General features: G+C 49.9%; 5 protein-coding genes across 5 annotated transcripts; 3 read left to right on the top strand and 2 right to left on the bottom strand.

Annotated features, from left to right (window-relative positions):
* Positions 1–1,944: 1,944 nt before the first annotated feature.
* Positions 1,945–4,203, top strand: AA0111_g2646 (hypothetical protein; the record flags this gene model as incomplete). Its single annotated transcript, XM_028648440.1, has 10 exons — positions 1,945–1,979; positions 2,034–2,061; positions 2,163–2,268; positions 2,319–2,451; positions 2,501–2,745; positions 2,799–2,810; positions 2,856–2,934; positions 2,987–3,539; positions 3,587–3,675; positions 3,726–4,203. The coding sequence occupies 10 exons, from the start codon at positions 1,945–1,947 to the stop codon at positions 4,201–4,203; spliced, it is 1,758 nt and encodes a 585-aa protein (XP_028510319.1).
* Positions 4,204–4,982: 779 nt separating this feature from the next.
* AA0111_g2645 (hypothetical protein) lies at positions 4,983–6,479 on the bottom strand (the record flags this gene model as incomplete). Its single annotated transcript, XM_028648439.1, has 1 exon — positions 4,983–6,479. One exon carries the CDS (start codon positions 6,477–6,479, stop codon positions 4,983–4,985), a length of 1,497 nt encoding a protein of 498 aa, XP_028510322.1.
* Positions 6,480–7,709: 1,230 nt separating this feature from the next.
* Positions 7,710–9,698, bottom strand: AA0111_g2644 (hypothetical protein; the record flags this gene model as incomplete). The annotated part of the gene is made up of 1 exon (XM_028648438.1): positions 7,710–9,698. One exon carries the CDS (start codon positions 9,696–9,698, stop codon positions 7,710–7,712), a length of 1,989 nt encoding a protein of 662 aa, XP_028510321.1.
* Positions 9,699–10,615: 917 nt separating this feature from the next.
* On the top strand, positions 10,616–12,853 carry AA0111_g2643 (hypothetical protein; the record flags this gene model as incomplete). The annotated part of the gene is made up of 3 exons (XM_028648437.1): positions 10,616–10,631; positions 10,937–12,528; positions 12,584–12,853. The coding sequence occupies 3 exons, from the start codon at positions 10,616–10,618 to the stop codon at positions 12,851–12,853; spliced, it is 1,878 nt and encodes a 625-aa protein (XP_028510316.1).
* Positions 12,854–14,792: 1,939 nt separating this feature from the next.
* On the top strand, positions 14,793–15,615 carry AA0111_g2642 (hypothetical protein; the record flags this gene model as incomplete). Its single annotated transcript, XM_028648436.1, has 2 exons — positions 14,793–15,261; positions 15,401–15,615. The coding sequence occupies 2 exons, from the start codon at positions 14,793–14,795 to the stop codon at positions 15,613–15,615; spliced, it is 684 nt and encodes a 227-aa protein (XP_028510315.1).
* Between the last annotated feature and the right edge of the window lie 100 nt (positions 15,616–15,715).

Here is a 15,715-nt window from a genome sequence, read left to right as displayed (position 1 = left end):
AACTTGGGATCTATAACTGGATGAAGCACAATAATCAGATCTGTTCCATTCGGGATATGTCGATGGAAAACCCCCGTGTGACGAAGAGACCATTTGACTGGCCCACGTCTGTTGTTCTGTTCGACATACCGCAGTTGATACAAGATTTCAACGGCTCCAGATACGTCTGTACGTATGTTGGCATAGTTGCTGTTCCCTTCCGCGAGATTAGGCTCCTGACCAAAGGAGGCAAGTATATCATCGAAGTCTCGTGGTATATCATAAACGCTCATCAAACATTCGAGCACATCAGGAGTAATTTCCAAGGGAGCGGTCGTTCTATCGGAAAATATGGAACTGTATTAATTAGAACGTGGCTCTTGTATATCACACGCAAGATCAAATGAGCTCACATTATTCTCACTCGAATGTCTTTTACAGCCTTCCTGCTAAGCGCTGCGCGAGCCGAGCTCGGGTGTGAGAGATGTGTCGACGAAACGTTCTCTGGAAGATATCAGAATAGCCACTTTCACTACATTTCACAAACTCTGACCTCTAGATATGTCGGTGATGCGAATGTTGATGTCAGCATCGCCGGCACCCAGTAGCGCTCTTCGCGTAGGAATGGTCCAGGCCCGTGGAGTGGAATCGGGTACGGCTAACATTTCGCACGACTGAATTCAACGTTGAAGGCACACTGGGATAGCTCACTCGTTGAAGTCGCGAGCTCATATGCATCGGTGCCGGTGAGAGCCTGTGGAATCAGGCTTATGGCATTGCCTTATCGGCAACTAAGTGCTTACTGAACTCATAGCCACATCGCGCAGCCACTTTACTGCCGTGCCGCATCAAGACATTGTATCGCTAAGAGATTATGATCTAGCGCCTGCCAGCACACCAGAATCGCTGTTCCATGACTTTCGATGTAGCTAATCATGCATACAAGCCGTACCGAGCTCCCTCCATAGATTGTAACCTAGCACTTTCTTTCTCTACGCATAACATTGACCCACTTCCTGTTGAAGAACATTAGTTGTGGGAATATTTGTATGATGTATAACTAACTCAACCTCTTCCTACGGCATGTTAGTCGAAATCACGCGCTCGAGTCAGGACACTTACCGAGCCAATCAACTCTGGAGCTTCAAATGACCACCTATCCCGCCCAAACTGGTGAACGGTCAGCCTTATCACAGCCTACATTTTGTCAGACAGTTACCTCAATTTGAAAGCTAAAACCAGGATGAGCGCTGTCATATTTCGCTTTCAAGAATTTTTCCAGGTCTGCGCGAACGTCAAAATATCTTGACTGCTGGGTTTCTAGCACGTTGAGAACCATGACACAGACGGGGGTGCTGAGAAGGCTATGGCGTTCCTGCACAAGGGGTTGCTTCCTCAATTTATGTACGTGTCAGCCTAAGCCGCAATAAGCCACCTACCTATACGAGGCATACCTGCGGTGTTGTCCAAGCAAAGATAGGCTAGTAGCTACGCATTTAGTTAGTGCTTCCACAAAAAACAATGAAGGACTGATCTTGCCGCACACTGTATCTAAACAATCAGCACCTTTCATTAATCCGCTGTATCTTGTGAGAGCACAAGCGATGATCGTCAATTGTTGTCAAGTGACTCCCTAGATGCAATACACGAAGTATCGGTGAAGAGAGTCCCTTATCTTTGCGGTGTTTCTCATTCGCGAGTATATGAGGATGGAATGTATTGAGAGCCTGTGAGTGGCTTGTCTGCTATGCGTCACCGGTGAAGGTAGTTAGGCTACACAACATGCACAAACGAAACCGCCACCACACAATCCGACCAGCCTCAGCTGGGGTACGCGTCCTTCAGCCGCCACTGGTAAACAAGCTACCTCAGCCTTGCCCGAATACTCTCGAACAGCTTATATACTGTGTACTGCCTTTTAAGGCAGTTTGCTGAGCAATCAACATTCCTACAACTGATCTCACCATGGCCAATCGGCTAGTGCCAGAAGCTGCACTAAAGTAGGTACTTTTGCGGAGCAATGAACAACGTCGGCGCTAACCATACATTGCCAGGCGGAACCTCCAAGGATGGATGATATTTGTACGTCCCAAACACCTCCAGGAAGAAGCTTAGGTTCAAGTAGAATCACGCTGCGTATACTCTAAAGTTGACCATGAGAGCTGATGAACAACTTGTTGCAGTTCATTGTTATTAGTTCTGTGATCGGCGCAGGCGTGTTCAACAACGGTGGATCAGCAATCAAAGTTGCAGGTCCTGCAGGTGCTCTTGTTGCCCTGCTAGTAATGTGTGGGTAGCCTGTTATGATGTTCTACACCCGTCAGCTCATAGTGTCACAGGCGTTATCGCAATTTGTGTTGCGGAATGCATCAGCGAGCTTGTACAGCTCTTCCCTGCGCCAAACGCCATCGTTGAGTACATTCGACACCTTATCGATGAGGATTTTGGCTGGGCTATTGGCGTTGCTTATTGGTATTTGGTAGCTCATAATGAGCTATAAGCTGGTACTAACGACTAAAAGGCTTACGTACTCATCGATATTCGCTGCTCAAAACATGATGGCTGCAAGGTTGAGTGAGTACTGGGGAGAGAAGGAAGGACAAGTCTGGCGACCCATAATCTTCTACTTTGTTGCGCCTTGTAGCATGCTCGGGATTAATATGTTTGGTGTCAAACTTTTTGGCTGGATCGAAGCGATCGGTGGTATTCTGAAGATCACTTTAGTCTTTTTCACCACCATCGTCATGTTTGCCATGAAGATTGCAAGTAAGTCTTCCACCAGCTTCAGAAAGTAGGAGTTACTGACAACGTCGTCTTAGTGGGGAGTAACAGTAAGCTGAGCCCTAGTTTGTGAGTCCACGATCTGACGTGCGCAGATCTCCAAGCTGGATTTCAACACGAGCAGAACAAACCTGATGCTACTGTATACACTACTAATAATCTCGCTGCTATCTGGTGAGTTTGATACCGAAGTATCGTCAGCACGATCTAATGAACGATTCCATAGTTACGTTATCCCTATCGTTGCTTTTGGTTTCATCGGCATTGAAGCAGTTGCAGTTACGGCGTTCGAAGCTGCGCCTGAATCACTACGGAGGCCTTCCAAGTTCATTGCATACTTTGCGTCAATCTTGTACTTGGTATGCATGCTCAGCCAGACCTTCAACGTTACTTGGAAGCACCAAGATCTGCCTGAAATTTACAGTGGCATTGGTGAGGTCAATAAGAGGGCCGAAGACAACACCGATCCTGCACCCGTGACAACAATACTCGCGGTCATAGCCGTCCGAGAATGGGAAAAGTTTCCACTGGCTGGGTTCTTGAATGGGGCCATCATCTTTAGCGTACTTTCCGCTAGCAACACCGCTTTGTACATTGCATCGCGTACACTTTACGGCATGGCGTTCCGGATGGACGATCGCGGCCTTGCCAAGAAGCTTCGACACTTCTCCAAAATAGATCGTACTACGGGGGTACCACTCCCTGCTTTGTTCGCGTCGTGGATATCATTTATCTGGGTTCCCTTTTTGAGCCTAGCTAAGGACGGCTATGTGAGATATGTTAGTATAGATACACTGGTGCAATTCTCTGCTGACAACCTGCTCAGACTATTGAAATCATACAAACAGCCTCAAGTGTTGGTTGCTTAATTGTCTGGATCGCGTTGACTTTTGCATATCTGCGATATTGGTACTGGTACGTAACGTATAGCAGAAATTTCGTTCCAGAGCTGACCGCTATTGTAGGCAGAGGAAATTTGACGATAAGTTGGGTCGTAGTGCTGCATACAAAAAGTATCAAAGAACCCTCGATACGTACAGTCCCCACACGACGCTCATTTCTCTCCACCCCTTACCCGCCATAGTGGGCTTTGTGGGCTGCTTAGTCGTCTTTGCGTTCTGCAGCGCCACATGGTGGTATACGGAAGCCACTGTGGAGAAGGTGTTTATCGCCTATGCAGCACAAGTCATTGTGGTCACCATATTCCTGGTTTTGAAGGCGATGCGATACTTTCGAACCGGCACTTTCAAGTCTCAACGGATCGACCGGGGTAGCTTTGCTGGTTATCTTGAGAGGCTGAATGATCTCCAGAGACATGTCAAGAAGTCATCCACCAACACGTCGACCCCAAGTGATCAGTCTTCAACGCATTCAACGACAACAAGAGACCAAGCGATGGGATATGAGCTCGATGAGAATTTGGTTAGTAATAGACGGGAATAGAAGGGCGCGGTAGGCGTTGAGGCAAGGACAACGTGTTCAGATAATAGCACATGGAACTGTATTACCGAGCTGCGTTTGGGAGGAACGTGAATTCCTCAAAATTTGTATCATGTTTGGAAGGATTACAAGAGAGTAAATACAATATGCAGGCTTTTGTGCATCTCTGAAGGCTCTCTCAACCTGACCGAGATTGCAAGGATGTAGTGAACAGTACGCATGCCATCGAGAGCCTATGGATAAGGCACATTGGCAGTATCACTCCTCAAACGATAGTCAGAGTGTATCTAGCAAAATCTCGTCTTATACATACAAATGCTTCGATCATCGTAGCTGAGAATATCTAGTCTTCTTTTAGACCAAGACAACCGTTCGTTTGATGCTTATTAGGGATGTAGTAGAGGTTAAAAATGAGCTTGAATGCTGAGTCTGACGTTTACGGGCGACACTTCTGGTAGAACTGAGGTACTCAAACATCTTTCAACCGCTTAATACTGTGTTAGAGAGAAGAAAAAAGCTTCTCTTAAGAGTACTTCTTTCCACTATAAAAGAGTATATTAAGAGCTATAAAGATATAGATAGAAATCTTAGAAGACTACAATACTGTTGATTTCTGTAAGTTCTCTCATTACAAGGTTATGTAGACTGTAAGGTAGAGCTTGTTGTTTCTGTATCTGTCTGCTATTTCCCTTATATAAGTTGCTTACATCTTTCTTGTTTCACGCTCTTGCCTCCTGCAGCCAAGATGAGTGAGCATCCATATATTGTCCGCAACGGTTGTTTCATACTATTGTGATCGTGCATTTACCGTCATCACCTATTGCCTCGTACTCTAACCATGATTCGTTCGTGACGTGTGCGAGCTGATCGCAATCCTCTTGCCCGAATGTTCCAATGCCCATTACAGCGATTCCCACCCTTTGGAATTGACCACGTGTGACTCCAGTAGGTATGAGAAGAAGAGTGTTCAATAAACCATGATCTTCGAGGGGTAAACAGTGTAGTTGGGACCATGCGAGAGGACGATCAAGATAAACATGCGCACCACCCAAGCTACTCCACCTTCCATTGATATAAACATCCCATCCCTTGGGCCTTGGGCGGATCTCAATAGTTGCCAACCAACCGGATAGTTGCAAAGCAGCGCTAATGACCGCACCTGTCCGATCCGCTGTCGCGGTTCTGATGTCGCAACAGACGATGTCGACTAAGAACTGCCCCCTCCACGCAATCCAATCTACTTCCCCGTCCATACATGCCCATGACCACGAAGGCGCACGATAAACGATAGTATCTGCTTCCGGGTTGGGTATGGATGGTTCGCGAATGTACCAAATCAACTCTGGAATGAGGTCAAAAGCCCAGAGTCCTGCCCAGTAGTCAATCTTGAGGAGCTGCTCCATGTGCTTTGCAATACCGGATAGAGCAACTAGCTTGTCGCTCGGAAATGTCAAGTCGCACATGTTGTAGTTGCTCACGATGTGTTTCCATAGCTCTCGGAATGTAGTCGTGTTGAGTTTATCATTCTCATCAGTAGAGATATACACACTCTCACTATCGTCAGTCCGGGGGAAGCCAAAGACTTCGATGGAGGCGGAATACGATCTCAATTCTGCGTGGCTCACCCACATGTTTGGTGGTGGTCCGGTAGGCCAGGTTTCACAAGCATCCAAGCCATGACATTCCCAAAATAGCTGATCACCACAGAGATGAAGCGCTCTGGGAGCCAAAGCGAGTTCCTGAACAACCCATGCGCGCTTTTTCAGGGGTGTGGATATGAAGTTGTCCGCCCAGTAGTTCATATTGTAGAGGTAATAAGTGTCGTTGGGATAATCGGTCCATGTAGTCTGAATGAGGTAGCGCTCAGCAGTAGAAACTCTTTCACGAAAGCAACCGGCATCGCTATCGACCGCTATACTGGCTGCAATGTTGAGGAAGCTATGACGGTAAACTTGGCTCATGAGTGCTGCTTCCTGCTGCCAGTCTTCCTTGGAGTCCTGGAAGATACAAAACGAGTCTATCCACAGCAACTTGATTCCAAGTGACTTCGCGGCAAATACAGCGTCCTGAAATGTCTTCGCCAGTTCAGACACGTCCACACCATCTCTGAAGCGTTGGAACGAATCTGAGGTTAACCTCAGAGTTTTCGAGGTTCCCCAACAATGGCTGAGTGTTGCATATTGCAGGAGAGTATTATCTAGCTCAGAACACAGCCGCAACCGCAATTTGTTAGCCTCTGGCTGGTCAATCTCGAGAAGACGCGTCGGGCAGTATGTCATGGATTTGGAGCCAGATGCTTGACAACCTGTGTGAGTTTCCGTACATTTAGCTAACCACGTTCTCGCGCACGCCATACTGGCAGCCCAGTCTGATGCAGGTGGCTTATTTGCATCAGAACTCTTATAATCTTCTGTCTCAAACGTCAGCAAACAATCTCTGTCGATGAGCAAAGGCGCATACCAGTCGCAAGCTCACAGATGAAAACCCATGCACGTATGTATTCGTCCGAGTTGGCTTCAACATGCACCTCCCTTGTGCCTGTGCTGTCGTGAAATTCTTGCACTAAAACTTGCGTCGATATTTGAACATGCTCTGAGCTCGGTTGCGACAAGTGAGAGACGGGGTCGTTCCATAGAACCTGACAGATCTCACAATCCTCGAGAGCAGATCGTAGCAAGCTCTCAATAGAGTCATGGTGCTGGGTCCAATAAATTGGACACGAGCCTCGGAAGATATCGAGGCAGATCTCACACAGCATCGTGGGTGTCTACCAGATATGGCGAAAGCAGCTTGATACTACCTAGATGAGATGGTTGAGATCATCGTATGTCGCTACAGTTTTCGTAGGAGAATCGTGTTGTTGTAGAGAAGAAGAAGCCCCGATGGGTGCTAAAGCGGGGTTAACGTGAGACAGCATTGTTAGGCGTTCAACCTGCACAATCGACATCTGATATAGACTCTCTTTTATCCCAACAGATCTTGACGGACTCGAGCGGAATAACACGGACTGTTTATTTTTGCGGCCTTACTTTCTTATGCATTTTAGTAGCTTTCTCTCAGTGTCAGTTTAACTTTACATCTGGCGCATCACTCCCGTGCCTCAGGCTGAAGCGATGGATTCATCTTGGCACAAAGCCACACGTCTCCATTATCGTACGATACGACTATACGAGCTGTCAGTCAATGCAACGTAAATTTACTGGGTTTTGCTTGCTAAGTTGATACTGGTATACGTATTCTTATTCATGGGGTATATTGTACGCTATGCTCCTACGCTACAAGAAATTTGTAGAGATATGTTACAAAAAGGGGGTGATTTGCTCGCTGAGTGTTTATAAAACTGGAAAAAAGTGATTTGATGGATCCCGCGGAATACTTCCTGCCATCGAGAGAAAAGATCGTGGGACAACGTCCATATTTTGTTCATTAAGTCTTCTCGCGTCCTGTGTGCTCTAGAGCAGCAATCTACGCGACAACATCCTTCGTGGTGACATTGTCTGTCGTCATCGTCATCTCCTACCGTTCGGTCCCCACGGTGGCTGTTTTGTACTGTCTCTCGGAAACAATCCGTAGTTGTTGACGTCTGTCGCGGTATTGCCCCAATTGCCAACACTGCTTGTTCGTTTACTTCGTGTGGGTTGTCGGGTAATATTCCCATTCACATCTTTCCGGTTGAAGATACTATGAAAGCCAAGAACTTCTGGCCGGTCAAGGTCGAAAGGATCCGACTGTCGGACTGTTCGACCTGTCGGTGCTGGAGTGAAGAAGTTGGTAGAAGGTCTGCTCGGTCCCGGTTCTCCGAAGAAGATATCAGAGTCACGCGAAGCGAATGTTGATGTCGCATCCACGGTCGACAGCGCATTGAAGCCTGGTAATGCCATCGAGGAACGACGGGCGTGGCTCGGCAAGACAGCTTGGGTGGGAACAGGCGGTGCGTAAGGTGGGTCTCGGAAAGGGTTGTCTGCTGTGTAGAACGACGAAACAGGGTGTGAGCTTAACGCAGATATCGAACTCATCGTCCGTTGATGATGGTGAGTAGGTGGTTGAGCCCATGCTGGCGCAGCTCCAGGTGGATCCATGACAGATGCGAATGGATCTCGTGGCGCGGCGTCTGCAGTCGCTGCAGGAACTTGGGGTGTGACAGGCGCGCTTCGGGGGTCGGGGTTGAGTACCAATAGCTTGCTTTGCGGTCCGGGATCAGCAAATGGATTTGGCGACCCCGTGTCTTCGATGATGCCTGGGAACCGATAATTGGATGATATGCTGCTTGGCTTTTTGCGGAGCAGATTCCTCTCACTCTTCTTGCTTGATCTGCTGTTGTTGGAGCCTGCGCGCTTAACTCCGAAGAAACCTTGCGGCTCACTGCTCGATCGGCCTCTGCCATTAGAGTCTCTCGAGTATACTGATCCAACACTGGCTTGCGCAGCATGACGTTGGTAGGGGTTGCTCATCGGACCAGCCTCGCTTCCTTTTATCCTCGCAACGAATGCTCCCACCCCACTAGGTATCGTCTTCAGCCTAGCTAGGAAGCTTGGGCTTGTCTCTTGCTTCTCGTTCCATCGTACTGGTCGCGACTTCCGTTTCCGTAGACAAAAGAAGAGCAGTATGCTGATGAGAGCCAATGCAGCGACGCCACCAAAGACTCCTCCGATTATGCCTCCTATATTGCCACTATTCGCAAAGGTCAGGGGGCCGTCATCGCCACCAGTGGATCCCTCTGGAGCAATTATACCAGCCGACCCTCCAGTGGGTGTAGAGTCTACTAATGAAGTAGTTGGCTGTGGCCGTGCTTGGGCGGGCGAATCTGTCACGATAGATGGCTGTGCCCTCGTATCGGTCTCGATAGGTAATGGAGGGTTCGTGTCCTGAGTAGGACCGTTGGATATAGCCGGAGCTGTGAAGCGGGCCGGTACGCGCGAAGATACAACGAGTGACGTTGGAACAGCTAATTGTTCTGTGTCAGAGCTTGTTGGTACAGAGGTCAGAGGCACAGCTGAAGACGCTGCAGCAACTTGTGACGACAGAGACAGAGTGACCACGGCGACTGGAGAAGATTCTTCCAGCGGCGCCTGAGTCTCTGGTGGCTGCTGGGCGGCTGCCGTTGCCCGCTCTGAAGACGAGAGGGCCAGCGGTGTTACCCGCTCGGAAGATGTAGGGGCCGTGGTACTCGTACCTATCGCGGACGTTGCTGCTACTTCTGTTGTAGATGTTGTCGGCACTGCAGTTGGCTGCTGTACTGGCTGGTCGGCTGGCGTAGTTGTTGAGTCCGGTGCCGTCGAAGAAGGCGGTGGTGGCGGGGGAGGAGGCGGAGACGATGTCTGGGCGGTGGTGGTGGTCTGTATTTGCGATGTCTCTTCAGCGGCTGTGGATGTAGTGACCGCGGGAGGAGCGGCGGTTGACGGCTCTGTAGGTTTGGAAGTTGTGAGGGCCGTTCGGGCTCGTGAACGGGTACATCGTCTCCCGTTTACGGTCGTAATCGACTGTTGAGGAGTGGCCATGCGAGCAATGGCTCATGGAAAGAAACGCCGACAAGGGCTCAGAAAGAGAGACGAAGAGAGAGGTTACAGAGCGCCGCGGACGCTTTGTGCATATTAACTTGGGAAATTGGAGTTTACCGCTACGTGATGCTGAATGAATGATTAACGACGAGAGATGTTAGTAGGCGTTCGAAGAACAGCCGGGTAGTAGTCAACCGTTGGCACAGTATGTTGCGCTTGTATCCGTCTGAAACGCGGGCGGCTTCACATCGCGCTTCGGACAATGCACATGAAGCGCGCTGAGCCTCGCACAGTTCAGCGGCAACGGTATGGCCGTCTCAGCCGAAAGCCGTGCCGCCCGACAAAGCATTCTGGTAGCCATTCTTGCGGACGCGATGACATATGTGACGATGCACGATGGGACAGAAAAGTAGTGTGATGTTGGAGGCTTCTGGTGTTGCGACAACTGGCGGACGGGACGGGACGTCTGTGAGCACGTGATTGAACACCAAAAGCAACTTGAAGATGCAAAGATACTTCTATTCGACCTCTTGCACCTGGGGGGTTTCTTGGAAGCATCTTCCTGGTCCTCTTGCGATTCATTCAGTCCGAGTGACAACGATTGACAGTCGTATGCGCTTCAACGCATGAACAAGCTCCTAGCTTCTCGGCAGCTACGCTGGGTGTGACTAGTGGAGAGCAACTATCACGATCTTTTATATTAGCTTTTCGAGAGTTGGATGTCATGCATCGACATTGTGTGCTTGCGGAAGGCTTTGGAGGTAGAGCTGCTGGTGGGTGTGGAGACGTTGTTGTGCCGGGTGCGGTGCGCACGTCCAGTGTTTGAGGATCCGCTGGCCTCGCTCGACATTGACATCCCATCGCCGATTCCAACGCATCCCTAAGAATCACGGTCCCCGTACCACCATCCTTTGACTATGTTCAGCTTCGGTGGTAAGTACCTTGCTCGTTGATTCCTTACTTGGTTCATCAAGGCCACGTTGTCGGCGCATTCAAGGGCCGCATCTGCCCGCTCTTAATGGGACTCACGTCAACAACAGCATTAACAGGCGCCGTTCATCATGGCAATTGGAGCGACTCTCAATTTCGTGTATTTCTTTACTTTGTTAAGCTGCTTGTTGTAGACGCTACTTGGGATGCTTCTGTCTGTCAAGTGGATATATATCCCACACATGTTTCGTCTGAGACGTGCGCCGCACGTGCAGTATTGTTGCTGATATAGGACATCTTGTTCATAGGCAACCTACTGGCGGGGCAACATGATACAGAGAAACAGAGGTCGCCACCTTCGAAACCGACACCCGTCACGTTTCCTTCCCTTGACCCGCCCGAGCCCTCGACAAACGCGCCGCCAGCTTCCTGGACCCAACCGGGAGCCAAGATCTCAGGACACTTCCTGCGACTGAAGAAGCCGTCCGATGTCAGCGAAGACACCTTGGCCTTGCTGAACGTCACGTTTCAGCCCCAATGTAGTCTAGAAACATTATTATCATCCTCGTCAAACAACGCAGGGACGTTCTTACCCCCAAGTTCTTGGGTGCATTCGCCTGGAGAACAAGAGGCTGTACCAGATCCGGGATCTACAGCCAAACTTCTGAGCAATGGTAGAAGATCACCTGATCAAAGAGAGTTTCATATCCGGGCAAGAGAACTTCTCTTCAAGAATGCCGATGCTTTCTCGACACTCACGCGGAAGAGTAGTGGAGATCAAACACCGGTTCGATTGGCTCATTTTCGAAAGTTCTGGGAAGGTCTTGACAATCTAGCTTATTACTGGGACACATCTTTAGACGAATATCTTCCACCGGCCCAAGAAGCTAGCGATAGCAGTGGGGAAACCACAGTCTCAGGTTCCCTGCAAGAGTCCACAAAAGCCGATGGTCGGGAAACCAAACGCGAAACAGATTCAGACCGGGCGTTGATAGCGAGGCTCGGGTCTCGCACGCCTGAAGACGGGGAGCCTCGCAAGAAGGCCAAGGTAGAAGACGCTGAAAGCGAAACACGATCAACCGGGGCCCATAGCACTAATGGCACCATCAAAGCATCAGTGAGTGCACCGGTGTCTTCAGCTTCTCCAAATCGTGTACTCCCAGCTCGGGCTGCACCGCCCAAGACCCCGTGGGCGGCAAACATGGAGTCTCAGAGCAAGACAGTTGACCTCTCGAACGGCTCTTACCGAGGATATCGCATTGGGAATGGTATCGAGATGCCTGATCAGTACCGCATTGATTGCGTGCGCAGCTTCTTGGAACCTATTACATGGGCATTTGGTGTGACACTCTCACCACACCGCCGCCCTCCTGTACTCGCGATCGAGCACATTCGGTTCCCTGTTCGCATGAGCTCTGTAGCTTGGCAGGCACCCCAGGATAGGGCCAAGGCCAGGCATGGATATATGGAAGGTCCAGTGTTGGGTCTACAGTGCAGGGCAGATACTGGGTTTGGTTTGACAGGCAAGCTAAAGAAGCAGTCTACTCTTGATGCCGTGCGTGAGTTAGGTGGATTATTGTTGTTGGCACAGGAGAGAGCTAGAGAAGGAAAGTCTGAGCGCAGAGGTGGCGAGGGTAGATGGTGGACAACAAAAGAGCGCTGGGGCGGAGGACCTGGGGGCGAAGTTGGCGAGACAATCGGTACCACCGAGACACTTTCGACAGCCGCAGCTCCTAAACTTGAAGAGAAGCCCGTTGAACGGAACCGTGACGGATCCAAAGCCCGTCGCAAGCCATCACCAGCAGAGATCTGGAAAACGCTACGACCTGGGAACCCACTGTGGGATCCTAAAGTGACCTACCAGGCCATTGGTAAAGACAAAAGTGTTGAGTGGGACGATGTAGGGCACTGTACAACAGCTCTAGGAAGCTGCATCCGCTGATCCGCCACTCTAGGTTTTCATGATCTCGTCGTTGAATCACCACATCAGCGTCTTGAAACTACGCATACATCCGGCTTATCTTGTCTACATCACCGAAGGTAAGCTCCCCGACCAGGCACCATCGGATTCCGACTGGTGCTCGCCTAAACTGCAAAGAACGAGGTGGTTCGACCTATTCGATGTCGAAGATCGCACCGAAGCCATGAGAGGTATCTGGGGCGTCATGTCCTATCTCATGCGTGCGGACACGAATGATCACGATGGTATTGCTGCAAACCAGTAATCACTGGCTGTCGTCGGCATGCCTCTTCTTGCGCGGTTGGAATGGCTAATGAGGGACGGTCTGGATTCGTGAACATGGAACCCAAAAGTAAATACCGAAGCTTCATCATTCTGAAAGACCGGAGACGTTCGGGGCGCCAAAGATGATGTACAATCTCTCGACTTATTCGCAGTCTCGGTCGTTTCCAAAAAGCACCCTAATCCGGTTTCCGATTCTTCAAATCATCTACATGAGACACTGAGCTAGATCTACGAAGGCCAAATTCTTCCGTGTCACGATCAATCCAGAGATGAATCTTCGTTGCGCTTGCTTCGCGATCGATACTAATCTGGAGAAGGCACCTTTGCGGATGTGATCGTGCAGAAAATATCTCGTCAGGGTAAGTTGTTGCCTTAATGTACCCAAAGTTGTATGGCAAGATGCACAAACATACTGCGCGACGATGCAGGCATCTTTTTCTCAAGCTTGCATCCAGCCAATCAGTTCAAGGATACTAAAGCACAGCCGGCCGAAACGGCAAAGCTAATGCAACAGGGCCACAACGTGACCGGCGCGTTGCGCTTCGTCCACAATTACACGCACACCTGTATCGTTGTTGGTCAACGCTTGTTGTTTGGACGACCAATGGCGCAATCTTCTAGTGCGATTGTGTCACTAAGAATATCGATATTCTTCCACCAACACCCTTGACTAAGCTCCGCCTCGTTTGGTAGAACTGTGGCGCTTTTAGCCAGTCTGTACCCAAGGGGCGCCTGACGCAACGACGTAAGGCGCCTGTCAGATTATCGATCCATTTTGGCACTTGATGGTAGCTCAAACACTGGTCGGCAGCACAAGGTCAACGACCATCAATCGATACGCAGTCACTACCCTGGACCCACTCATTCCTAACAGTTTCTACAGCCCCCAAGAAACGCGCACAGGCCTTGAATTGTTACACCAAATCGGCGTCGTTTTCCAAGTAGAGCTCGTACCAGCGACAAGCAGGTGATGAAGCTTCCTCAATCACACGCTTGTGACCACTTCTCGTTACAAGTAGGTTTGCACAGACACTGAAACTCACCAGTGACAAGTAAACATTTCAACATATCAATCTATCACATCTGCTTCTAGTCAAGTTAGGCCATGCGCTACGTTGACCCCGGTTCCTGGTCCGATGTGGCCGCACACATGGTGTGAATCTCAGGCATCGATCCGCAAACCGGGTTTGCAGGCAATGCAAAAGTACCTATGTACCTAAGTACCTTACAGAAGCAGCAAATTCCTGGGGCCGGACCCCTTCTCTCATAATCTTCACGATGTACGATATGACTAAATCATCAACTCAAGCCGTCGGAAGCAACAGTGCAATCAGCAAACACCTTGCGTTGAAGAGGCTATTGAGATAACTGGTCACGATACAAGCTGGGTGGGAATGGCGCTCCATAGTCAGGAACGCTCCGATGACCGATCAACCCTCCTAGCGACGCCTCCACTGGGCAAGAGTAACAGTGGCTTGAAAGGCTACAACAATGAGCAAGACAGAGCGGTCAGCAGTCCATCTCGCCCGAACACGCCCTTGCCCTTCTTCTCCTCCACTGCATCGATACCCAGTCTTGTATGCGGCCCCAGATCTATATAAGTCCGTATGCGTGGCTTGGATAGACGGCATCGAAATCGATAGACTTCACTTGCTTACTACAATTTACCCAATATCAACTCAGCCCCAAAGTCAGCACGCCTTATTGCATCTCGCTACCCTTGCGGATAGGATCGATCTTCTTCTCGTCTATCCTGCCCCACCTACCAACATCACTTCCCGTTGTCCAGTTGATGGTATATAAGAGCATATACCCATCGTCTGAACATCTCGACATCTCGACATCCCAGCTATCCATCTCTTCAACACGCTACACTTCCTACTCTCTCCCTAGTCTCGAACACTTACACTACCACCATCATGTTCACCACCACCATCCTCCTCCTCACTTCCCTCCTCCCCACCCTCATCACTGCCACCGATATGCCCAAATCCCGAACCGTCAACCCAGAGCTGAACGCCGCCCTCCGCATGGCAGCCACAAACTTCGACCGACAAGCTCTCCTGCCTGCCGACACAGACTGGTACTACGACTTCGACTCGAACCCAAACTACGACTCACCCAACGGTGCCGTCATCAACGCAGACGCTGCCAGTTTCCCTGCTCTCACTGGCATGGGATCTAGCATTGCCTTACTCAAGCTAGCTCCCTGTGGAATGCTGCCACCGCATCTACACCCCAGGGCTACCAACTTGGTCACTGCCATCACGGGTAACACAACGAGTTACATGATTGGGGAGAATGGAGTCAAGACCAGAAAAGTTGATTTGATCCCCATGCGTGTTACCATTTTCCCTCAAGGAAGTCTCCACACGATGCAGAACAATGGTATGTTTGACGTTTTTCTTCTCTTGCTATCTATTACCCAATCGGGGATGCGGCACTCAGCCTCAAAATATTCTCGTCTTTTTACCCGGTCCCTGATCACACACTTTCGTATATCACACTTTACTAATCATACCCATAGATTGCGAACCCGCTCTCCTCCTCAGCGCACTTAACAGTGACGATAGTGGTACCCTCAATATCCTACCCAGCCTCTGGACCGTCCCGCAAGATGTCATCAGCGCTGGTTTCGGCGATGCGTCTCTCAACACCGAGAGCCTGGGCCAGATGATTCCTGCAGTGGGTACTGGAGCTATTATTGGGAGTGCGGAGTGCAAGAAGAAGTGTGGTATCTAGACCTAAGGCAGTCAGTCAAGTTGGTGGAGACCAGGGCGGAGCAGCTACTATCGCTGCTGCAGTAGCGCGTGTGGCGCAGCCGTTAACAACGGCTTTTTGC

Source organism: Alternaria arborescens (genome assembly GCF_004154835.1).
Source record: "Alternaria arborescens strain FERA 675 chromosome Unknown contig_4, whole genome shotgun sequence".
NCBI lineage: Eukaryota > Fungi > Ascomycota > Dothideomycetes > Pleosporales > Pleosporaceae > Alternaria > Alternaria arborescens.
The sequence above is the reverse complement of the archived record's forward strand: the minus strand, read 5'-3'. Positions and strand labels throughout refer to the sequence as shown.